A 27,364-nucleotide genomic window follows, 5' to 3' on the forward strand; every position below is an offset into this window, starting at 1 on the left:
TTCCAGCGTGACCAACTATATCCAGCTTGACCAGCTTAAAAAATGACCAAAAATTTCTAGACCAGCTTGCTACACCAGCTAAAACCAGCTTGGTAGTGTTTGTCAGTAGGGATATAGCATTATAGTATACAGTGGTTTCATAAAGTAATTTAAAAGAAAACACACGCTGCACATTCTTTGTAAGTGGAGTTAACAAACCTAACCCTAATGTATTTTTGTGTAATTCATTTAAAAGAAGGTACAATCTTAAAGCGACGAAAGTGACTTGGTGGCGTAAATACGACGTAACGTTGCCTTCTTTTAATAAATTACAAGATGAAACAACAAGGTTTGGTAACTCAAAATCTTAAAACTCTAAATCATGTTAAATTTGAGTTTCCCACTTGTGTTTACGACTTTGTGGTGGCGTTCAACCGCTACGATACATCCACAATGACTTAAACACACCATCCGTGGTGGCTGGTAACTTCTCTTCTGAGGGGCGCGAATTCAAAATATGTTTTCGGAGTGTGTTGAGCGTCATTCCAAAATATGTGTTTGTTGCGTCATGTCAAAATAAGTGCCCGCTGCACACGCGTCGAAACAAACCTAACCCTAATGTATTTTTGTGTAATTCATTTAAAAGAAGGTACAATCTTAAAGCGACGAAAGTGACTTGGTGGCGTAAATACGACGTAACGTTGCCTTCTTTTAATAAATTACAAGATGAAACAACAAGGTTTGGTAACTCAAAATCTTAAAACTCTAAATCATGTTAAATTTGAGTTTCCCACTTGTGTTTACGACTTTGTGGTGGCGTTCAACCGCTACGATACATCCACAATGACTTAAACACACCATCCGTGGTGGCTGGTGACTTCTCTTCTGAGGGGCGCAAATTCAAAATATGTTTTCGGAGTGTGTTGAGCGTCATTCCAAAATATGTGTTTGTTGCGTCATGTCAAAATAAGTGCAGTCGAAACTGTTTAAGAGACGTTCACGTTCACAAAATATTCGCGGGACACTAACTTAACACTAAACTCTGATTACACATGAGATTAAGTGAGTATCTGGCAAACACAAGCGTCACTTTTATCATAAACTCTTTAGACGCGTCTGCAGCAGACACTTATTTTGACATGACACATGATGTCATGGTTCATGACGCACAGAAGACACATTCTGAAATGACGAACCACAAACATGACGGACTACATACATGTTGTGACGTCCTTTGCATTGTGCGCCATCGAAATAGAAGTCACCGGTCGCCACTGCGCACCATTTATCCAAAGTCATTTACTGTTAAGAGAAATAGAAAACATTTAACATTTTGCTTTCCAACCATGTTCTTGTGCAGGACAACAAATGTCTTTTATCCACATAACTGATCCTGGGGTCATGTTTATGTAAAGATGACCAAGAAAATGTCTCACTGATTTAGGCTGACGGGATATAATGGTATTGTTCCCATTGAGTTAATGTGGCCTCAGATGTCTTGCGTTCCAGTTTGAACTCTTATCTAGTGGTAGTCTGATGTAGAGAGCATGCTGCTGCTGCTGTAACACATACACCAGATCTCCGGAATGTGGAATGTAACTGGGATCAAAATGAACCGAAACGTAAGGGAGTTAAACAAGTAGGGATGACCACACAATCATGACACTGTTGTCTTTGTGCATTTTGTTCAGACAGTGACCTCTGTCTTGCTGTTCGTTTGGTAGGCCTTAAATGTGGGGTGTGGCTGATACACAGGGTGCCCTCCGAAGCCTGATGGCTGTAACTCGGGCAGTGTTCCCACACTGAACTGCCTCCTGTTGATCGAAGTCTGTCTGCGATTGGAGTGCCCGGGATGTGACGTCTGTCGATAGATGTGTCTTGGCCCAGAATCCCAAGCTTTGAGGGATGATCTGGAAAGCTGATGATGGGAGATGTTCTTTGGGATACTGGACCTCTGCAGTTGGTTGGTTGGGATTGAGATGGAAAGGGGGGAATGGATGTCATGGGAAGGCAGGACTTGGTGTAGGTAGGACTTGTCTTTTGGGTACATCTGGATCGGTTGGAAGCGTGCAGGAGGGGAATGATGTTGAGAGAAATCCATTAGTGGATAACTCTTGTAGTAGCCTCGAGTTGCAGTATCAGCTGTTAAGGAGAAGAAGCAAGAAGTCAGAGAGGCAATAAAAGTAAAAAAAAATATGAACGTGTCTAACATAAATGTCTATTAGTATCATTTGATGGATCAGCAAAGTTATGGAATCAATAAATGAGTTAATATTAAGCAAAATGCAAGAATGGTTGTTCATCATTTTGCTTCTCGTTTAACTAATCTCAAACTCTATAGACTAAAAACAGTAACAATTTGACTTCTAAACAACCCCTATGGCAAAAAATATATTTTGTAGAAAGTAACGTTTAATTAAATATATTTTTAAATTTGAAAATATTTAGTTTTAACATTTATATATGAAAATATTTTCAAAATATATTGAAGGGGCAACAAAAGAAATTTTCATTTAAAAAAATATATTTTTCATGGCCAAAATATGGCCAGTTTGTATAAAATGTACAAAGTATAAATGTATATGTATGTATAAAATATAACATTTTAAGTATATTTTTGAAGTATAGATATATTTTCAAACCTGTTATGTTTATAGATTTGTAACACAAAGTTTTTGCGACATGAATATAAATGCTTTAAAGTGTATTTATTTTATATATAAAGAAATAAAAATATATCGTTGTAAAATAAATTTTGTAAACATGTTTCAAAATATATTTCAGCACATATACTTTTGGCCGTTTCTTGCATATTTTGAAATATACAGTCTTGTTCAAAATAATAGCAGTACAATGTTACTAACCAGAATAATCAAGGTTTTTAGTATATTTTTTATTGCTACGTGGCAAACAAGTTACCAGTAGGTTCAGTAGATTCTCAGAAAACAAACAAGACCCAGCATTCATGATATGCACGCTCTTAAGGCTGTGCAATTGGGCAATTAGTTGAAAGGAGTGTGTTCAAAAAAATAGCAGTGTCTACCTTTGACTGTCCAAACTCAAAACTATTTTGTACAAACATTTTTTTTTCTGGGATTTAACAATCCTGTGAATCACTAAACTAATATTTAGTTGTATGACCACAGTTTTTTAAAACTGCTTGACATCTGTGTGGCATGGAGTCAACCAACTTGTGGCACCTCTCAGCTGTTATTCCACTCCATGATTCTTTAACAACATTCCACAATTCATTCACATTTCTTGGTTTTGCTTCAGAAACAGCATTTTTGATATCACCCCACAAGTTCTCAATTGGATTAAGGTCTGGAGATTGGGCTGGCCACTCCATAACATTAATTTTGTTGGTTTGGAACCAAGACTTTGCTGCCCGTTTACTAGTGTGTTTTGGGTCATTGTCTTATTGAAACAACCATTTCAAGGGCTTGTCCTCTTCAGCATAGGGCAACATGACCTCTTCAAGTATTTTAACATATGCAAACTGATCCATGATCCCTGGTATGCGATAAATAGGCCCAACACCATAGTAGGAGAAACATGCCCATATCATGCTCCATGCTTCACTGTCTTCACTGTGTACTGTGGCTTGAATTCAGAGTTTGGGGGTCGTCTCACAAACTGCCTGTGGCCCTTGGACCCAAAAAGAACAATTTTACTCTCATCAGTCCACAAAATGTTCCTCCATTTCTCTTTAGGCCAGTTGATGTGTTCTTTGGCAAATTGTAACCTCTTCTGCACATGCCTTTTTTTTAACAGAGGGACTTTGCGGGGGATTCTTAAAAATAGATTAGCTTCACACAGACGTCTTCTAACTGTCACAGTACTTACAGGTAACTCCAGACTGTCTTTGATCATCCTGGAGGTGATCATTGGCTGAGCTTTTGCCATTCTGGTTATTCTTCTATCCATTTTGATGGTTGTCTTCAGTTTTCTTCCACGTCTCTCTGGTTTTGCTCTCCATTTTAAGGCATTGGAGATCATTTTAGCTGAACAGCCTATCATTTTTTGCACCTCTTTATAGGTTTTCCTCTCTCCAATCAACTTTTTAATCAAAGTACGCTGTTCTTCTGAACAATGTCTTGAACGACCCATTTTCCTCAGCTTTCAAATGCATGTTCAACAAGTGTTGGCTTCATCCTTAAATAGGGGCCACCTGATTCACACCTGTTTCTTCACAAAATTGATGACCTCAGTGATTGAATGCCACACTGCTATTTTTTTGAACACACCCCTTTCAACTAATTGCCTGGTCTCGTTTGTTTTCTGAGAATCTACTGAACCTACTGGTAACTTGTTTGCCACGTAGCAATAAAAAATATACTAAAAACCTTGATTATTCTGGTTAGTCACATTGTACTGCTATTATTTTGAACAAGACTGTATGTAAAATTATATTTGAAAATATTTTTTGCCGTATAAGAAATGTGATTTAAGCAGGGATCAAGATTTGTGAATACTTTATAAAGCATCTACTTGACTGAAGGTATAAAGACAATGCTTTATAAGAAATATAACCTTAAAAATACGATTAAACTTTTCAAATTACAGTTCTCTTGCAAAAAGTGAGTATGAATATAAATAATAGATGTGATGATGGCAGAACATCCTGTGTTACATTATATAAGCAACACGTTTCGCATACTGAGACAAAAAAATATGTGTGAACTGTGTAAAAGCGTAGCTGCGGGCAAACAGGATGTTATTTGAGTACTTTGGGGTGACACTGAGTAACCTTGTTATACAGCCCCAAATGTGACCCATTTACACCAAAGGGCTTCCCTTATTCTGTCAATCAAACTCAGACTTCATGGCATTCAGCAGAGCATGAACAGTTCGGTTTGTGAATGGTTTTTGCACACTAGCATGTTGCTTTTCTTACCTACTGCTTTTAGAGAGTTGTATTTATTTAGCGTAAGGCCTGGTATACTGAGGTTGCTTTGAGGTTGGGGCAGTCCGACGGGTGAACCAAAACAGAAGCCAGCATTGTTTAGATGGTACTGCTCTGGAATACAGAAGAAAGATCAAAAAACATTAAAAAGACAGGCAGATCTATTAATATAGTCACCGTTTAAATTAAGCAAAACCCCAAACCATGGTTACTTACCCATTGTTTTGCTACTGTAACTATAGTTTAACAAGGTTTTGTAAAGCCATAGTTTTACAAATGGTAATTAATACATCAAAAAACATGAATAACTGCACATTTACTACAGCAAAACCATGCTTAATTTTCATGAGGGGAGAGTTTGGGCTGGAGAGCACAGTCCAGTAAGCCTGGTAGTAACTACACCATCTGGCTGCAAAAAATGACTTTCTCCACTGATAGCCATGGGTTTAGTAGGTCAATTTGACTTAGACTATATTAAAGATATAAAGGTTATATTATCACAGAAAGTACTTTACATTGTGATTTTATATAGAAAACAGTAAAGCAAAAAATACTTTTGATGGGTGTTCAATTATTCTCATGTTCCTCTTTCATTTTATTGTGTCTCACCTTTGCTTCTCATTCTCCCCGGTTGACCCCATAACTTACTGTTTAAGTGTGCTTTATAAAAATGTGTCATCAGTAAAACAGTTTTGTAATTATTTCAAAAAACATTTCCTGAGCTGGATAAACAAATGCCATTATGTATAGTTATTGAATAAATCATCATATTAAAAGGGAACTTGTAGGTCACATCTATACATGAAAATACAAATGAGTTTATTATTTGCACATGAGGAACTCAGATGCAAAACCCGTATAAGTGTGTCATGTGTTTTCTTGTTAATGAGCATTTTTTATCAGACCCTTAATGGATTCTGCCAACAAACCGGTATTTCTAAATGGCTTGAGGCCATCTGGTGAACGTATAGTTTGTGCCCGAGAGCATTCGGTTAATATCATTATCTCATTTATGATGGAAGTGGCGTTTAACAGCGTTTGCATCTAAACTTCTCATATGTTTATATATTTACCCAATGAGTACTCATTAGCATATTTAAACTAGGACACTGTTACATTAAGTATTGGTGCAATGTATGCCATGCGTCGAGTAACTGTGTTGAACTATAAAACCTATTTAAATTGGCTCTATATTCGGCACCCCGTCAGCCATCCTATATTGACTATAAAGATGTTGTTCAGACTGAGCACTCAAATCAGATGCCCCAGTCTGGATGACCTATTTATACTTCTAAGCTGTGGGTGACAGCACAGGAAGGACATTGATGCAATGTTAGATGTTGTTTTTTGATTTGTTTTTGCGTTTCTGTTTGTTTCTTTACTCATTAGTCACGTTTCATTTAACACGGGCGGTCTGAGAGATGTGGACAGCTGTTGTTTTAGGGTAAACCTGTGTAACACACACTAAAATTATACTCTGCCATCTCCTAATGATGCTAAACAGTGTTTTTTATGCTTTATGAATGTTACATGAAAGCCAAGAGCATTCCCTTCAGTTGTTAAGTCAGACAAGTACGTTTAGATCCTGTCCAAAGTACAAAAAAAGAGCACAGCCTTTTCTGACACCAAAGTAAGGACCCAACAAGGGAATCATTTTGAAGTTTAACTGCACAGAGTTTAAATTAGTTGAACCATTATGCTGCTTTGGGACATTTCTACATCTCTTATAGACATTTAATATTTGAAAGAATGCAGCTCTCAGAAAACACTTCATAATATTCAACAGAAAAATATGGTTAAGAAAATACATAAAAATCTCTTTAAAACATAACCCGAAAAAATTAATTCCTGAAAGTATAATAAATAAAACAAAACTGCACTCTGAAAATGTTTTGCCAGGTACAGTAGTCCTACACTCTACAAAAGCTTGTAAACATAGGGGAATCATTTTTAGTACTATATAGCACCTATAAAGAACCATATGGGGGTGATATAGCACCACTATAGCACTAAGGTCCTACACAGGTACTTCAAGTGCTATAAAGCACTTAAAATGGTTCCCTTATGATTACGAGCCAGTGAACCACTTTTAGTGCTATTTAGCATCATTTGTTTTTAGAGTGTACTACAGTAATACAGTATCACCTACAGTGATATATCCAGAGGCGTCATGCCCATTCAAACTGAGGGGGCACGTGCACCCTCGGTTTTTGAGCCAAATGGATTTTGCATGCAACCTGAAAATCAAATTAGCGTCCATTAATCTGTTACTTTCTTTTAATCTGTTTAATATGCACAATAATATCAATTCTGTGCTGCATCCTTGTCACTTTTTAGAGATTTTTGCCGTTTTGATCATGTTATATTACTCTGGCGGCAGGCACTGCAGTCAGCGCAGCCGCAGACATCAGCATCTAAGCGCGCTCACGAGCTTTGCTGATGCATTGGCTATCTGAGGATAAAAACGTGTAACAAACGCTCACAACATTTCCAAATGTTGCAGTTAACCTCCTCTGTTTAGAAAATGTATGATTTAAAATGTGACCGTCTCAATGTTATATTAATAGAGATTTCTAGATTCATCTTTTTGGTACAATGCCAAACTTCGCCAGAAGTCACAGGGGCGCGGAATCACACATGTTCACATATGAGGTCAAATTTAATACAAAAATAAGTTTCTCTAATAAACATATTTTTTTCAATCATTATTGAACTTTAAAACAAATCACGTTGCTATAGCTTATGTCATTTTCATTGTTTATATACTTTATGGATTTAAAATTACATTAATTTCATAGGATAATGCAGTTGTTGTGCAAAATTCATTTATGACACAATTAAACAAGTAATTTAATAAAACTTAAACAAATCAAACGTGCCATTTCAGGTATAAATATGATACCAATATGTCATTATTCCGATTGAATAGTACAGTATTTGATATAAAAGTTAGTCAACACTTTTATTTTGGAGGTTTTTGCATGAAAGCAAGGGCTCTCAGATTGTTAGAAATGTAGGTGCCATGGAAAAGACTGAAAGCTCTATAATATATTTCGTTTGATGTCTGTATATGCACAAATTTCAGTAAGCACACCTTGCCCCCTTAAAAAAATTGGTGCATGACGCCCCTGAATATATCTTACTAATATGTATCTTTGAGGTACTAATGTGCACTCTTTAGTACCAGTATGTACCCCTGAGGTGCTTCTATGAACTCTTTAGAGTGAAAAACTGTACTTTTCTTAAGGGTACCGCCCCAGAGACAGCTGGGGTACATATTTAGACAGTTTTTCTGACGGAGACCATACCATCTAGTTGGCCTCATGGCACTCTCAGCCGGTTTGATAATGTTGAGAGAAAGAAAGACCTCACGAAGGGTTTGTTCAGGGAGCAAGACTTACCATCAGAAAGACAAATCAGACCTGACGCATTTATAATATAAAGTGTGTGATCCAACTGCACGAAAGATAGAAAAGCGAGTCTTCTGTGCACATTTACATCATTAGATATTTCTGACTAGACCTTTGAAGTTAAATCTGTTACAGGGAAGCCCAGTGGGCTATTAACATTTTTTGATGCGTTATATAATCTGTGTTAAGGCTGTGTGCAGTGCATGCAAGAGCAGTTTATTGTGTATCTATGCTAGTTTTTAAAGCTCTATTCTATTCTATTCCTTTCTATTCTATTCTATTATATTCTTGCCTGAAAGACAGCGATTTTGTAGTTTCTTTAGTCCATTTGGTGTATGTTAAACTTTATATAACTTTTATATTTAGTTCCTGCAGCAAATATCAGAAAAAAAATTATTTTGTAATTTCTCTGCACCAAAATGCTTTTCATTTTCTCATTTAATTCATGTTGCAGCTGTAGCCATGTGGAATATGAAGAGAACTAATGGGTTTAAAATAAATAACCATTTAGCTGAGCTTCGAATGGCTTTAGGGACAAACTAAAGTATATCTCATAACTAATGGACAACCCAAAACTGTCTAAAATAGAACCATCATGCCCATATAAGGTCAATAACCTGCCAGTCATGTTTCAGGACGGGACTGTGATTTGAATAGGGTATTGAGAATGTGCAACAAGGATGCACTAATGTGAGATCTGTATACTTGTGCATCATTGTTCACAGTCTTCAGTGAAATCCCACAGGCCTGAAGCATGAAGAAGCCTGAAAGACCTCTTTGATGCTGTGGTGTGATGTATGAGTTTGTGTGTAAAAGCATGTAAAGCAAGGCTTAAATTTGTCAGTACTGCATGTCTTTGTGCTGTAGTGCACGTGCCTATGTAAATGCACATTTTAGTTTACAGGTTCTAATGCCTGAATTTTAATTCTGGTGATCATTTTTGTGGATCTAAGCCTATTTTGATAAAAGCCTCCATGAAGAGTTGTCAGCCCTTTTAAAACCGAGTATTAACACATCTCCGTTCCACTGTAGCGTATAAAGCAGCAAAAGTGTTATAATCTTCATACCGTTGCTAAGGATGCAAAAAGTATGCAGATAGATGTACAGGCACATCATTAAAACCTCTAAGCACCTCAGAGCGAAACTTAAATCCTCTCTGTAAAGAGCAAAGGAAAGTGTGCTGCTTAAGCACGGCACAGGCACCGCTTATCAGCATAAACCCCACATCAAGTGTCGGTCTGGAGCTCGCTGTATCTCACGCTTGTGTAAATCCACTGAGTGAAATCAGAGATGAGAAACCTTGCTTGCATGTCTAGATGAGCAAGCAAGAAAAGGAGGTTAGAGAAAGTTTGTTTGGTGCATGGGAAGAAATGGAAATTATCTGGGGGGAAATGAAGGATAAAATGGGAAGGCGGAAAATGCGTGGAGGAGGGATGAAGGCACTTTATCAAGATTATCTCTCAGATAGGAATGCAAGATGTACAAAGCCATTTTTAGGGTAAAACTAGACTTGTTTTGTGAGTTGCACTAATGAAGTTTCTGTTGAGTTCATTTCTACTCATCTTTAATCTTTTACGTTTTTTTCCCTTATTCACCATACTCAAAATCAAACTTGGGTTCACATGCATGTCAACAAAACTTTTTCAGAGCCCTCATGTACTGCTATTACTCACAACCATAAAGGTTTATTTTGTAAAGTAAGCAGTCAGAGTGGGAGAGGGAATCACAGAATGAGATTTGGTAAGAAATAAAGAAGGAGAATTGGGAGCTGAGAAAAGAATAACAGTGCATAATGTTATTGTACAGTAGATAATACACTGATGCCATTAATGTTAAACTAACCTAAGGACAAATCTTTTGCCTCCCTATTTATCTCTACATCATTTAATATGCAGGATCCAGCCCTACTGAACTTAGAAGGGATAAAAGTGTCTGGTAAATTATTAATAGCTGAATTATAGATATCATCTAAGAAATTTGTTAATTTGAGTTATAGGTGCTTTGGTGAAACTCATAGATTGTCTACTGTGGGACTCATGTCAATGCACATTTGGTTACTACACATGATTTTAAAGGTGCCGTAGAATAAAACAATGTATTTACCTAGGCATAGAGTTCTGTTCATGGTAATGACATATCGTAAGCCTCAAACACGGTTGTTTCCTACTTTTTATGTAAACCGTTTGCATGCAAAAGGCAGCTGGAAAACAGGCCAATCTCAATATTACACTGTGACGTTACAGTTCAGATGTGCGCCCCAACATTTGTTACAATGTTAAAAACAAAGTTGATCAGATCACATTTTATGACAAATTTATTCAGAAAACTTTGTAATTCCAAAAGGTTGAGATACTTTTTCTTGCCACTGTATTAATTTGCGTTTAAATAGAGCTGCGTTATCGCTTTCGGGTATTTTTGAAAAAAAAAGCCCTCCGTCGTCTTCTTAGTTGGATACCTCCTCTTCTGGGGGATCATGGATAGCAGAGTGTCCATCAAATGAACACTTCTGAATCTTGTCGAAAGTAGTGGGTCATCCAGGTTTTGCCTAATGTTTTTTGAATACTATGAATTAGGACATACTTCTCCCCTCACCTACTGCTTTTCGCCTACTATATAGTATAGTATAGGCGGGTTCAGACGCAGGCCTAGTCCCCACGGACACGGGTATCTTTATAACCTTGATATAGGTTATACAGTCTTGTTCAAAATAATAGCAGTACAATGTGACTAACCAGAATAATCAAGGTTTTTAGTATATTTTTTATTGCTACGTGGCAATCAAGTTACCAGTAGGTTCAGTAGATTCTCAGAAAACAAATGAGACCCAGCATTCATGATATGCATGCTCTTAAGGCTGTGCAATTGGGCAATTAGTTGAATTAGTTGAAAGGGGTGTGTTCAAAAAAATAGCAGTGTGGCATTCAATCACTGAGGTCATCAATTTTGTGAAGAAACAGGTGTGAATCAGGTGGCCCCTATTTAAGGATGAAGCCAACACTTGTTGAACATGCATTTGAAAGCTGAGGAAAATGGGTCGTTCAAGACATTGTTCAGAAGAACAGCGTACTTTGATTAAAAAGTTGATTGGAGAGGGGAAAACCTATAAAGAGGTGCAAAAATGATAGGCTGTTCAGCTAAAATGATCTCCAATGTCTTAAAATGGAGAGCAAAACCAGAGAGACGTGGAAGAAAACGGAAGACAACCATCAAAATGGATAGAAGAATAACCAGAATGGCAAAGGCTCAGCCAATGATCACCTCCAGGATGATCAAAGACAGTCTGGAGTTACCTGTAAGTACTGTGACAGTTAGAAGACGTCTGTGTGAAGCTAATCTATTTTCAAGAATCCCCCACAAAGTCCCTCTGTTAAAAAAAAGGCATGTGCAGAAGAGGTAACAATTTGCCAAAGAACACATCAACTGGCCTAAAGAGAAATGGAGGAACATTTTGTGGACTGATGAGAGTAAAATTGTTCTTTTTGGGTCCAAGGGCCACAGGCAGTTTGTGAGACGACCCCCAAACTCTGAATTCAAGCCACAGTACACAGTGAAGACAGTGAAGCATGGAGCATGATATGGGCATGTTTCTCCTACTATGGTGTTGGGCCTATTTATCGCATACCAGGGATCATGGATCAGTTTGCATATGTTAAAATACTTGAAGAGGTCATGTTGCCCTATGCTGAAGAGGACATGCCCTTGAAATGGTTGTTTCAACAAGACAATGACCCAAAACACACTAGTAAACGGGCAAAGTCTTGGTTCCAAACCAACAAAATTAATGTTATGGAGTGGCCAGCCCAATCTCCAGACCTTAATCCAATTGAGAACTTGTGGGGTGATATCAAAAATGCTGTTTCTGAAGCAAAACCAAGAAATGTGAATGAATTGTTAAAGAATCATGGAGTGGGATAACAGCTGAGAGGTGCCACAAGTTGGTTGACTCCATGCCACACAGATGTCAAGCAGTTTTAAAAAACTGTGGTCATACAACTAAATATTAGTTTAGTGATTCACAGGATTGCTAAATCCCAGAAAAAAAATGTTTGTACAAAATAGTTTTGAGTTTGTACAGTCAAAGGTAGACACTGCTATTTTTTTGAACACACCCCTTTCAACTAATTGCCCAATTGCACAGCCTTAAGAGCGTGCATATCATGAATGCTGGGTCTTGTTTGTTTTCTGAGAATCTACTGAACCTACTGGTAACTTGTTTGCCACGTAGCAATAAAAAATATACTAAAAACCTTGATTATTCTGGTTAGTCACATTGTACTGCTATTATTTTGAACAAGACTGTACATAGGGCCCCATTTTAACGATCTGAAACGCAAGTGTGAAGTGCAAAGCGCAAGTGAGTTTGTGGGCTGATCTTGGGCGCTGTTGCTATTTTCCCAGCGTGAGAAATAACTTTTGCGCTGGGCGCAAATCAATAAGGGGTTGGTCTGAAATAGGTTCATTATTCGTAGGTGTGGTTTGGGTGCAACGTCAAATAAACCAATCAGAACGCTATCCAACATTCCCTTTAAACGCAAGGGCGCAAGTTCCATGGCGGGTTGCTATTATTATGACTGATTTACCAGGCGTACGCCAGGAGCGGTTTACAGCCGAGGAGACCCACGTTCTTGTAAGAGCAGTCAAAGACAGAGAAGTTGTTTTGTATGGGGATGGGAGAAACCCGCCCAAATCAGTGTAGGTTAAACAGGCGTGAGAGGAAATAGCCACAGTCTCATCAGCTGGCATCCCCATCGTTGCGCCAAGCGCTACAATGATGTCAGGAGACGTGGGAATCCCAAGCTTGCCAGCATAAATCGGTCACGCCGTGTAACGGGAGGTGGATCTGCCTCTACACATGACCTGACGCCAGCAGAGGACATCGCTGCGTCCACCCTCACCGCTGAAAGGGTTTGGGGGCTTTGAAATCGGACCCAAGAAACGCAAGCAAGGTCCAACCCCAAAGTACTCTTACAAATCAAGTTCATATACATTAAGGTTTCTTATGAAAACATTTTATTATTATTTACATAAAATAAACGTAATACAGCCACACAACAAACTTATGAAAATATTTTAATCGTTATTTGCATGAGAATTTTTAACGCAGCCACACAATAAATAAAAACTATCACCACCACTATGATTTCCCTTATCTCGTGTATTAATATTTTTTTGTGTAACAATTTATGATTTAATGATTTCCCTTATCTCATGTATTAATATTTTTTATTGTAACAATTTATGATTTGCAAAAATAACTGTTGCATCTGTGTAGATTAGATAAGCAAAGTGTATGACCGTTGTGCAGGCTATACATTATGGTCAAGCATGCGCCCTTAAAATAGCATAATGAACAACGTGCAACGCTCCACTGACTTTAAACTTTTTTTTCTGGTCAGTGACGCAATTGTTTTTTGAAACTGCAAAATAGCATCAGGGATGGTTTGCGCCGGAACACGCCTCTTTTTTTGCGCTGAACCGCCCAGGGAGCGCAAGTTCATAGTTTGCCGACGTGCGTCTGTGAAAGGAAAAACCCGCTGTGCGCCTGTGCAAAATACAAATGATACATGCGTCACTGACAAAGTCAATTGCGCTGGGTGCAAGATAGGGCCCATTGTCTTTAACTTTCACTGTGATTATTCATACCAGAACACACAATCCTCAGATTCCCATTAATGAACCCAATGGACTGCTGGTCTGCCAAGACTACCCAGCTTGCATTGTTCCTAAGAAAAGGTTACTGCCTTCTAGGCATAGGCATTCAGACACTGAGGGGGTTGATTTTAAAGGTGAAGTATAAAAGGTAATCTCCCTAATTGTTTAAATTAGAGAAAAACAGTTGTGTAAGAAAATAGATTAAAACTGGCATTCTGGTGAGCTCACCGCTGCGGCTGCGAAGCATCCTGGCAGAGATGCCGTTTGTTCCAATAGGGGTCGTGTTTAGATGTCCATCCACGGGGCTCACCTCCCCACCTGGCTGTTTCATCAAATCCTGTAGTGTTCTGCACAGAGATCACAGTAGGAACTTGTTATACACTTGTAGTGACAGTCTTTGCCAGGGGTGGGGAATCCTGGTCCTGGAGGGCAACTGTCCTGCAGAGTTTAGTTAAACCCTAATCAAAAACACTTGCATTTAATTTCCAAGTAATCCTGAAGACTTTTGCAGGACAGTGGCCCTTCAGGACCAGAAGTCCCAACCCCGGTCTACGCTAACATTTAGGGCCCAGACTTGCATTTGAGATTGTTGTGATCAACAGTGCAATTTAAAACATTATTTGCTAAACAAAATGTGCTTTCTGTACAAATGCGAATAAGTTTAGGTGCAAATAAGTTCCCAATAAAGGTTAAATTACAATCAATTTGGTTGGCTTCGTCCTTTTTTGACCCAACGCTGGGTTAAAAATAACCTGCATGGTAAAAATGTATATCAAATCAACATATATTTTTATGTTACTTTAACTAAACAAATTAAGTAAAAAAAATTTAACATGTTTTTATAAGTTATGTCAACTTATCACAAATCAAAACTTAAAATTATAGGTTAAATTGACTGTTATGGAACCCCACAGACCAGAAGGAGACCGTGAGCTGTGAATCTGGTGAATCCATAACACTGACTTGCAAAACCAAGTTGTTTTAATTTCATGCTGCAATTTTTTGTGTATTGTTGCAACACGTGGTTGACTAATTTATGGACATACCCAACCACTGAGTTTGAATTAACCTGATAGGCTAGGTTAATTTAATGGAACATTGTGTGAGTGCATGGAAGAGAACGATTTTTAAACTCTCACTCCAGATAAAATGAAAATTACGTTGTTTTCATTGCTCTATTCTCCAAGTGTATTTTAGTGGTCACACAATGAGACAAAATTGTGCAACTCTCTGTACAGCTCTGATCTTCGAAACGAATATAGGGCATAGGGTACTTCCAATTGGTATTTTCTCCATATGTGACTGAAAATTTGTCGGAATGAATGCGCACGGGCTAACTACTACAGGCAACACAATTAAAGAAAATTTAATGCACAAAAAAGGCTAATATTTGTGACCATATTTTACCCAACCATGGGTATCAAATTCTGGTCAAGTCATTGTTTATTCCTTTCTTGTCTGTTCTTTGTTAATATTTTCCAGTCTTTTGTTGTTTGCCCCTCGTGGGTTTGTTTTCCCTCTTTTGTCTTATAATAAAAGCGTTCACCGGTGACAAGAAACAGTCTGCGCTTGGGTTCTGTCCTACTGATCCTGACAGATTTTTTATCAGTATGATCATTAAGCATCAGCTGGCTGCAAACAAACTTGCAATGAGTTAACATGACATGCTGCAATAGGCTACATGTGTAAAGCAGTGCGGTGCCTTACAAACACATCGGTCCAGAGGCACGTCATTTATATTTTAATCGCACAATAATTGAACAGCCCTACTGTAAGTTACTTGGGAAAATAAATCTTGCTATCCACAGGACTTTAGTTAATAAGGATCTGTTGTACACTATTGTCCTGGCGTTCACAAATCCCTTTCCTATATAGTGCTTGTTCTTCAAATCCTTGGCAACCCATTATTGCCCTGTTTCCTATAGCTTACACTTGTGATCCCTGGTGATCTCTTTAATTTCTTCCAACACCCCTTAACCAACAGGGGTATGTGATGAAATCTAATGTGATTGTCGAGCACAATTTCTCTGCCCCCTGGCCGCATGATGCCACTGGCTGTAGGCCACCGCAGCCCAAAATAATAAAAGCAACACATCAGAGAGGCATGATAATAGAGTCATATAACACATGGATGACGTGTGTTAGGAAAGACAGACCAGGTCAGCCTCATATGGGAAACATGGCTTTATCCTGCAGTACCGAAATGTTATCTTCTTGTATGAAATGACTCTCTTTAGTTTGAATCATTCTTATATAAATAACATTAAAGATCATTATAACCCATGAACTCTGATGTAATATAAACACTTTCTGCTGTCACTTAAAGGGGCCATGGCATGAAAATCTGACTTTTTCCATGTTTAAGTGCTATGATTGGGTCCCCAGTGCTTCTATCAACCTAGAAAATTTTAAAAACATCAACCCAGTAACTTAGTTTTGGTAAACCATTCTCTACAAGAACATGAAAAAAAAGGTCGTTGAAATTTGGCTCTCCTTATGATGTCATAAGGAGCTCTTATTATAATAATACCACCCCTTAATCTGCACTATCCAACCACAACACTGCCATTTAGTGCAGAGAAGAGCACAATTGAGTTTTAATTGCAACAAACCACCATCATTGTGATCAGTGTTTGAATTTCATCAGCTCATTTTGCATTTTAAAGGACACACCCAAAACGGCACATTTTTGAACACACCTATAAAGTGGGAATTTTAACATGCTATAATAAATTATTTATATGGTATTTTGAGCTAAAACTTCACATATGTGCTCTGGGGACACCAAAGATTTATTTGACATCTTAAAAAAGTCTTGTGCCATGGCCCCTTTAAAGGGATAGTTCACTTTAAAGGGATAGTTCACCAAAAAATGAAAATTGTGTCATCATTTACTCAATTATATTTTATTACAAACACACATAAATTTCTTTGTTCTGGTGAACACAAGGAAAGATATTTTAAGAAATGTTAGTAACCAAACCATTTGTGGACCCCATTTACTTTCATAGTATTCGTTTATCCTACTATGGAAGTGAATAGGGTCCACAAATGGTTTTGCTACTAACATTTCTCAAAATATTTTCTTTTGTGTTCCTCAGAACAAAGACATTTATAAAGGTTTGTAACAACAAAAGAGTGAGTAAATGATGACAGATTTTTCATTTTTTGGTGAACTATCCCTTTAAAATGAAAATTCTGTCATCATTTACTCATCCTCATGTTGTTCTAAACCTGTATGAATTTATTTTTTCTGATGAACACAAAAAAAGATATTTTGAAAAATGATGGTAAACACACAGCAGTAATGTGACCATAGACTTCCATAGTAGGAAAAAATATTTTGGATGTATTGTGATAAATGATGAAGAAAATATTTTGATAAATGATGGTGAGCACACAGTTGACAGTACCCATTAAATTCCATCATATTTTTTTTTTTTTATTTATTGTACTGTAATACAAAGCACTTTTGTTTACAAACACAATTTGGTAGATTTGTATACAGAAACAAAGTTTATGAGACTGTTGTAAAAAGATGTGGATGTTTAATCATTTATTATTAAAACATAGTTATGAATTTCCTGTACTTGTATGCCTCTCAAGAGAAATATAAAAGTTAAAATTTGTTGAAATTAAAATGTTTGTGCTTTTCAAATTACATTTCTATAAATAGTTACGGAAACATGGATCTGTATAAAGGTCATATTGAGTTTTTTTTTTTTTCTTAAAACCATCCTTCATATTTTGTAATTTTTAAAGTTACAAGTTTTACTTTTTCAAACTTTTCAAACTCAATTCCTTTAAAAAAGACTGATGTCTGTCCATTTTATTGGCTTCTGTATCAAAAACATTTACACGCTTCCTAGAGAGACAAGCAACTTGCTGATGTATAGATATGTAGCCTACAGTATAATGCACAAAAACATGATTTTGGAAGAAAGGCAACTCTTTAACAAAAATCATTTCTACCTACAATAACAATCTTACAATAAGTATTTTTGCATGTATAATGGTAGATGTTTTGCAAGTCATATATGATATATATGTTTATTTTCCTGTTTAGAATTGTCACACAATGTGTAATCATTCAATCCATCAGTAGAACACAATGAAGCCTAATGAGGTTCACCGTTTTAATAATGATCTGATAGTTACACAACTGAAGCTGATAGACACAAATTACAGAACAGTCTCTTATGATTCACAAGAATAATTAGTATCCTTGTCTCATTTAATTGCAATAATAATTGCCCTATATAATTTATGCAGTACTTTAACCAGATGCAATGCAGTCATCCTGATAAAACGGTGCAGAAACTGTCCTGTCAGAGTTCCTCTGTGCAGTTTAGACCTTTGGATTGGTGTTGAGTGATTTTATCAGCCATTATTCATAATGTGCATATACACTCACCTAAAGGATTATTAGGAACACCATACTAATACTGTGTTTGACCTCCAGAACTGCCTTAATTCTACGTGGCATTGTTTCAACCAGGTTGTTAAAAGGATTTTTTTTAGAAATGTTGGCCCATATTGAAAGGATAACATCTTGCAGTTGATGGAGATTTGTGAGATGCACATTCAGGGCACAAAGCTCCCGTTCCACCCCATCCCAAAGATGCTCTATTAGGTTGAGATCTGGGGACTGTGGGGGGCATTTTAGTATAGTGAACTCATTGTCATGTTCAAGAAACCAATTTGAAATGATTCGAATTTTGTGACATGGTGCATTATCTTGCTTGAAGTAGCCATCAGAGGATGGGTACATGGTGGTCATGAAGGGATGGACATGGTCAAAAACAATGCTCAGGTAGGCCGTGGCATTTAAACAATGCCCAATTGGCACTAAGGGGCCTAAAGTGTGCCATGAAAACATCCCCCACACCATTACACCACCACCACCAGCCTGCACAGTGGTAACAAGGCATGATGGATCCATGTTCTCATTCTGTTTACGCCAAATTCTGACTCTACCATCTGAATATCTCAACTGAAATCGAGACTCATCAGACCAGGCAACATTTTTCCAGTCTTTAACTGTCCAATTTTGGTGAGTTCGTGCAAATTGTAGCCACTTTTTTCTATTTGTAGTGGAGATGAGTGGTACCCGGTGGGGTCTCCTGCTGTTGTAGCCCATCCACCTCAAGGTTGTACGTGTTGTGGCTTCACAAATGCTTTGCTGCATACCTCGGTTGTAACGAGTGTTAATTTCAGTCAAAGTCTTCTATCAGCTTGAATCAGTCGGCCCATTCTCCTCTGACCTCTAGCATCAACAAGGCATTTTCGCCCACAGGACTGCCGCATACTGGATGTTTTTCCCTTTCTTCTTTGTAAAAATGCTTGTGCGTGAAAATCCCAGTAACTGAGCAGATTGTGAAATACTCAGACCAGCGCGGCAGTTGATTGCTTAAATCACCTTTCTTTCCCATTCTGACATTCAGTTTGGAGTTCAGGAGATTGTCTTGACCAGGACCACACCCCTAAATTCATTGAAGCAACTGCCATGTGATTGGTTGATTAGATAATTGCATTATTGAGAAATTGAACAGGTGTTCCTAATAATCCTTTAGGTGGGTGTTTCTAATTATATTACAGGGAAAAAAGCTTTGCCTTGCTTAATGCAATGTAAAACTGAATTATTCTTGTTTTCTCAATGTCAAATAGAATCAGTATCATTGCATTCTCATTTAACATGCAGGGGCAAAGAAAGTCCAAAAGAGTGCCTATGAGTAGTTTTGTCAAAGGTCACAGACTTCCTTAAAGTCACAGTGGAGATGAGAGAGAGGCAGTGGGGGGCAGACCGATGCAAATGTCAGTGCACACCCACTAAGACTCAACGGTGCAGGAGAGACGTCTCTAAAATAAGAAAGACGCATTAACACGCAAACACATGCTGCCTAACCATGAGCAGCTACATCTTATTCAACTCAAACCATTTTAGTGAGTTTGGATCCACGGGTTAAAAATCAAACAAACAAGCTCCTGAGGAGGAGGAGGTGGGACTGCCTGCATTATCATGGCTTTCAGTAGAATCTAAACACACCTCCTTTCATGTTGAAAGCAGGTTGTAAATGAATGCTATTACTAAAATAAAATGTAATTTTGTTTCTATTGATCATAGTGACAGTAATTCATTAGGTGATGATTTAACGATTGAGAAAACATTAAATCCAAATGCACTTTGTAACTGAGCTCTATCAGGGACTTGGATCACAGTTCTGGAGCAATGCTGTACAATCTTTAGAAAATATGACACATCATATTGTTAGTTTTCTGCATCTTCCTCAATCCAGCATTCATATCAGACCAGCAAAATTGTGAATTATATTGTGCAAGTTGCATTCAGCACATTTTATGGGTGCACTTGTTCTGTTACCTGAATTGCACCTGGTTGCTTGTGTAAATCAGGTGCTAAAACAATGCAGACAGCATGTGCAAGTAAACAGGCCTTACAACAATCCAATTCATTCTGAATGAATTTACAAAAATATAAAGGATTGCGATGCTACTGCAAATGGGCAATGTGGCGTTATTTGCTGCTGGGACTGTACAGCATTGCTTCAGATGCAGGTATTAGCCAACCTATATAATCTATCTGGGTATGGTTGCAAAACTAATAATTTTATAAAAAAAATTTTTTTTGAAATAATTGGTATTTGAGCAGTGTGATGTATACTAAAATAACACCTAAATATATATTAAGACATGGATAATATGGAGCAGGAAAATAAATTTCTACAATTCATCTTTATGGCATGTTCTCTAGAGAAGGTAGACTGAAAATATGAATCTTTTGAAAAGTTGGTTTAATCTCAAAGCAGTGTGTTAATCTCAGGGGAGAATAATCTTGTAAGAAGAGCTAATCTGGTGTGCAGTGTTCAAAGTGTGGGAAATGCTAATCTTCAGAGGAATATTTTTGTCATGGAAGTGTGCTCACCTCGGTCAGGGTGTTTGCATTACTGGGTCATTTCATTTCTGGGTTTCTGCAGAACGTGGTGTGAGAGTAATACATTCTCTTTACTTCGTTTCATTGCTCATGACAGGTAATTTGATATTCATGAAGAGATTGTGAATATTTAGGAAAGATAGAAAGCTAGGACAGGAAAAAAAAAGAGCTTTCGAAAGGGAATGGAATAGCGGACAGCTGGGAATTGAGTCAGGAGAAAACAGATATACTCAAGGAGCATAGTGTTTTGATATTTTTTATATGTGCTTGATGGCATGAATATTAAACTATCCTTAGTACAGCACTCCTGCGCTTTATTATGTCGATTGCAGAGACGATTGTTAAAATCTGAAAGAGTTACCATAAATTTTAATGACTGTACCCTGAACTGGATGCCGCACCACTTCGATACTCGTTGCCTGCTTTGTATGTGTTGAAGATATACACTTAATTTGCCAAAATATTCATAACAAAATTTGACACAGGACACATTTTCTCTACAACACTAAACTAAAAACAAACTACTAAACTAAATACTGGCACATCTGAAATGCAACTTGTCTGTAAGTCTTTAGCTCTGTTCCAAAGGCTGGTGAGGTACTTAGTATTTTGAGCCGTCATAGGTGTAAAAGGTAGCAAATTCATGTGTTTTTTTTTTTTTTTTGGCCTGAAGGCAACATCACATGCATCCTTCATGGAGAAGGTGTTCCAAAAAATGTATTATGGGTAAAGATATTTGTCCATGGTGGCAAAAAATATGTATAATAAAATAATATATTTCAGGTATAAATAAAAACTTGTGCATTAACATATAATTAACTTTTAGGACAAATTTACCCAATATTTGTGTGTTTTTATGCTTTTGAAGAGTATATTATTTTTATCATAGTCTCATTTTAAGAGTATCTCATTATCTTAGTCTCACTGTCTCATTTCTTTTTTTAGTATCTAATTTTTTTGTGTTTTAGATTTCATTTTAAGTATTTTAAAGATACTCTTTTTAAGGGTGCTTTCTCACCTGCCTTGTTTAGTTCAGTTGAATCATACCAGAGTTCGATGGCTCACTTGGTGTGGTTCGTTTGGGCAGGTGAGAATCCAGCAATCGAACTCAGGTGCGCACCAAAAGCGGACCAAACACCTGCTTGAAGAGGGGGTCTCGGCACGCTTTCAAACAAACTCTGGAGCGGCAGCTGATGGCAGCTTGCGGGCAAACTTCGCCATTTGCAGTGCATTCAAACATTATTTTTAAGCCGCACTTCATTCTCCAAATGAATATACAAACTATGTAGTCTATAACAACCACAAATACAATCAGAACGTGCAGTCGTCTCTCCATACTATATAAACAGCGGCCAAATGTCTGCTGTATTTTCCTCCTTTTGTTCCGGGGTTCTTTTACTTCCGGGGTTCCGTTGTAAGTTCCCGCATTTTGGATTACAACCAATCGAAAAGCAGTTTAGGAAATACGTTCAAAAACACGTGACCAAAAAGTGACATGGATGTTATTACATGACTGCATTATGGTTTGTTTCAATTGTCTCATTATTTGATTATCTCATACTTATTTTAGCCAACCTTAAACTTGGCTGGAATGAGGTCCAGCATGCATATTTCTTATATCTTCTCACCTGGAGTTACTGAGGTCGTTCTGGCCTCCACGGCTCTTCTCCAGACCCAGTTTGGTGAAGATTCCCACCAGAACCATGATGGCCACCACGCCACATATGATGTACACAATCATATGGGTGCGATCTCGCTCATGGTCTTGCTGAACCACGGTGTTGGTTGCCACTGGTTTTCCAGTGTTGGCCCAGATGGGGGTGTCATAATTAGAGCAAGAGGTCTGTTCCAGCCGTTGCTGATGGAACTGACAGCAAAACCGATAGAAACAGGTCCCACAACAGTACAGGAAGATACCCGCATTACAATTAAAAGGAGGATCCCACTGGCCCATCACATCGTAGTACCCTCGGCAACGAGTCCCAGTGGGTGGCACAGTGTCCTCCTCCACCTCTCCAGGTGTGGTCAGAGACAAGGGTCCCTCTGATGTCACAGAGATGATCAAAGCATCTTCAGTCTGATTGGCCGTTTGGATGTCCATCTCAGTAGTACTTTCGTCCTGTGCTTTAGTGGCCCACCCCAGCATGCCGGTCAGCAGAAGATGAAGCAAAAAGCAAAATCCAGCCATGCTTTATCTGACACAGTTATTTAACACTTTGGTGACTTTGGAAGTCTTCAGTTTTAAAACTTGAATGGCTGATGACGTATTTTTTGGTTATCACACAAAACCAGCTGCAATCTGATAGTTTAAATAATAAGAATTATTATTATAATTTCACATGGTGACTTTGGAAGTCTTCAGTTTTAAAACTTGAATGGCTGATGACGTATTTTTTGGTTATCACACAAAACCAGCTGCAATCTGATAGTTTAAATAATAAGAATTATTATTATAATAAAAAATTTATATTTTACCATAAATTAATATTGCAATTTAGTTTTAAAGCATTGACATGCATATTTAATCGAATTAAATCATTTTAAATGTTTTAAAATTAAATCAACAACTCCAAACATGAAAAAATGCATTTTTACACTTCTTTAAAAATATACACAATTACAGTTTTTTAATTACAGTAGCATTACCTTTGTCCTTTGAGAGAAAAAATAAATGCTTGGACATTTGTTCTTTAGCCCTTGTTCTATCTACGCATGCATTTCATTTTACATATCCAATCACTGTAGCTCAACACTTGTGTCAGTAGTATAAGTTTCCTGTTCACTTCTATAAACAACCAATCATTGTAACTTGCCACAAAAAATCCCCTTGGCGCACAGAGCACAGCGAGTGAGTGTTTAAATCCACAGCGATGCACAGACTGATTTCTCTGAGCCTTGCAAAGAGCAACAGTTCAGGATTCAAATTTAAACTCCTCCCCTTTGTTCAGCACATCACAGAAAAAGAGAGCAAGAGAGGAGGGAATGGGGGCAAATTTCCAAACAATACACTATAACTTATTTATGTTGCAATTTAATAGACTCCCAAACCGCCAGCGTTTTTAAAAAAAGTTGCCAGCCAGCGCCAGCATTTTTCATGATTTTCACCAAAGTTTAATGCCTTCCAGAAAATGTTCTTCTTTAAATATATAAACATACAATATACCAAATGAAAGAACAGACCCTCTGCTTTCAAACAAAAAAAACCGTTTCATCCTACCTTTAGTGGTTCTTTTGCAATCAGCTTTTGAATATGGGTAGGTTTTTGCAAAAACACCATATTTTGAGCAAAAAGCAGAGATAATTCAATTTTTATGACGGACTTTTCATAGAGATCATATTCAGAGCGATCTTTAAAACAGACACGGACATGCAGCCGCTTGCCATAGGGCAATACTTCCGGGTTTAAAAAGTTGCGGAAGGGCGCCACCTGGTGGATAATAGCGGTATTGCGGAAAGACGGCATATCTCGTCATTGGCGGGGAAGCGTTTTCTCTTAATTGACGAGATATCTCGTCAATGGCGGGGAAAGAGTTAATAGACTTTGAAAATGAAAAGAAAATATTCCTATTTAGACAGTCATCTTTATGTACATTTATATGTATAAATGTCAGGTTTTTTATCTAATCCAGTAGCATTTAAAGCTCCACTGTGTAAGATCTACTCCCATCTAGCGGTGAAAGTCTATATGACAAGCAACTGAATATTACTTTCTAGCCCTCCCCATTCGGAACGCGTTTTAACTCGTACGGTGGCCCGGCCGTGTCATGCCAAGGTTAACATGGCTTCCAGTAGCTACAAAGCAAAAGCAATGAGAAAAAATGAACAATTTGCAATGTCCTTTGCCTGTGATCCATCAAAGCACACAGATTTATGTTTAACATGAAAAAAGTCTGATTGTCATGATATGTCCGCTTAAAATCACATACAAAAAGCAACCATGACGGGTTTAAATGGACGCGAACTAATATTATGTCAAAGTACAATGCTTATGTTTTAAGTAAACGTTACATGTCCGTGTATATGTAAGAGCTTTCTCTCAGATTGGTGAAAAAAGATCGCGCAACTTTCACTTTATCAGAGTATTATGTCAGACATTATGTCAGAGTACAATGCTTATGTTTTAAGTAAACATGTTACATGTCCGTGTATATGTAAGAGCTTTCTCTCATTTTGGTGAAAAAAGATCGCGCAACATTCACACGCTTGTAAAATGAAACGAAAGACGCGGAGATCAGACGCTTTTATCAATGAAAGGCTAAAAATAGCGCTGTCACCGTGTGTTTGTGCTAGAGGTCAGAAAAGATGAAAACATTTATCTCAGTAACGTTACCTCAGATTACATAAATGGGCGGAGAGACGGCGTGTGTCTGTTGAACACATTAAACCACATGCATGTTTACACTAACAAGCGTTATGCATAATCATGCTAAAGTTAGCCAAGGAACTATACAACTTCAAGTTTACAACATGGACTGTATAGATGTAAACGAATATGCTGAATTACCTGTGGAGAATATAGAAAGTGCAACTTCAGTGTCCCTTGAGCCCATCTTGGAAAACTAACTCCAATAGTGACTTTGGTCTTGATGTTTTTCCTGTCACGTTGTCGTTTAAAATCCCCGTTTCGCATCCTTGGCGATTTGTTTTAATGTCCTCGAGAATATGTCTTCAACAGGCTTTCAAATCAAAGCATTAGATCGCAGGTTCATCACGGTGTGCGGTTGTTGTAAAATCCGAAGGATTCAAGCTACGCAGGTCACAGGCTGGATACGTCATCAAGCCTGGTTTATTTAAATTAACTGAGCATTACATTCGCAAGTCATACGCATATTACATCAATTTACAATTAACTAAGAATAATTGTCAGCTTTATAATTGTTAATATTCTGAAATAAGACTGTCTTGATGACGTATACCGCCTACACATGCAACCTCTGGAGGCTTCAGCTATCGGGCAGCGTGAGTGTAGAGTGAAAGCGCGAAAGGCGGAGCTTGAATTTCAGGAATGTCCCTCGTCAGCGAATGTATTTCAAAGATGGAGGCACAACATGGATTCAGCCAGAGAGCGCTTCGACGGTATGCATTTTATATAGCAGATTCTACACTTACGAGAATACTTTGATTAGTGGGTGGGAAGTAATTACACATGAATGAGCACATACTTTTGAAAGAAAACATGGGTTTTTGTTAAGAATTAACTCAATAAAGTACACAGTAGAGCTTTAAGCAAAAATAGTGTATAGGCTTTGATCTATCCATTACCAAAACTCTTTTGAAGTTTATACATCTAGCTATCATTTTTAGTAAGTGACGTGTTTTAAGTTTCAGGTTTCAGGCCCCTTGACCTTAGGGAATTTCAAATCAACACAATTCCAGTCCTTATAGTTTAATGCATTGCAATATTAGCACATGGTTAATGGGTTGGATCCTAAGGGTGCACCAATACTGATAAAATGTGTATCTTGAATGCACTGTGAGTCACTTTAAAATTAAAGCGTCTGCCAAATGCATGTAAAATTACTGTAATCATCCACTGTAAATCAGCAAGACATGAGAAACACTTTAAGGTGCTTTATTAAAGAAGCCTCTCTTACATCCTCTTAAAATCCTCTTACATTTCCAAAATCCATCTTGTACCCTTAAGCAAGCAGCTCATTCTTCACTGTCCCATATTTCACATGCAAGTAAACAGATCTTTTACACATGGCCATAAGATGTTAGTTTATTTTCAAGATGAGTAAAAACTCTTCTGGTTGTTGCAGATATTTCTTACTCTGTGTTTGTTCTTCTGTTCTTCATCCTCTGTCCAGAAATGACTGAGGAGGCTCATGTCTTTGATCTTCACTCTATACCAGGTTAATATTTGACAAGCACAACCTGGAGTTCTGAGCAGAGGAAGAAGATCAGGATGGAAGAGACGTTACACAAAACTCTAAGTAAATCTCTCTTGTTTCCTCCATTTATCTCACATACTTTCATATCACAGACTGTCCTTTATCAGAACACAAAGCATTGTAATAACTTTGAAGATGATAATAGTGGTCAGATTTGTGATAATGACAGTTGATTCTACATTTTACAAAAAACATGACATTTGTATCCAATTTATTATTTTATAAAACATTATCTAGCAGCAAGACAAACACTGCAAATAGGTGTCCTTGTAACAGTATAATAACTTACTGTAGATTTAAATGTATGTTATCAACATTAACAAGTCTTTACAGAATAAAACTAAAATAACAGCCTCGTGAATAGCATTCTGGGAATCAAAATCTGAAGGAAAAAACTGAAAAAGGTTGATGAGGATAAGGTTGTAATTTTATAGTTTTATTCTGTGAAGATAGAGATTTGTTAATGTTTAAAGTTCATTTAACTTTAAACAAACTGTTTCCTGCAAATAACAAAAATTAAAATCTACAGTAACTTTCAAACAGCTGCATAACTACAACAATTTTTTACAATTAA

At 37.4% G+C, this 27,364-nt stretch overlaps 1 protein-coding gene across 1 annotated transcript; it reads right to left on the reverse strand.

Moving 5' to 3' along the window:
* shisa8b (shisa family member 8b) lies at window positions 1-23,104 on the reverse strand. Its single transcript, XM_065242434.1, has 4 exons — window positions 22,525-23,104; window positions 14,176-14,294; window positions 4,877-4,999; window positions 1-2,121 (listed from the first exon to the last, which is right to left on the reverse strand). Exons 1-4 carry the CDS (start codon window positions 23,082-23,084, stop codon window positions 1,667-1,669), a joined length of 1,257 nt encoding a protein of 418 aa, XP_065098506.1. The 5' UTR covers window positions 23,085-23,104; the 3' UTR covers window positions 1-1,666.
* Between the last annotated feature and the right edge of the window lie 4,260 nt (window positions 23,105-27,364).

This window comes from Paramisgurnus dabryanus, chromosome 1, assembly GCF_030506205.2.
Source record: "Paramisgurnus dabryanus chromosome 1, PD_genome_1.1, whole genome shotgun sequence".
Classification (NCBI taxonomy): Eukaryota; Metazoa; Chordata; class Actinopteri; order Cypriniformes; family Cobitidae; genus Paramisgurnus; species Paramisgurnus dabryanus.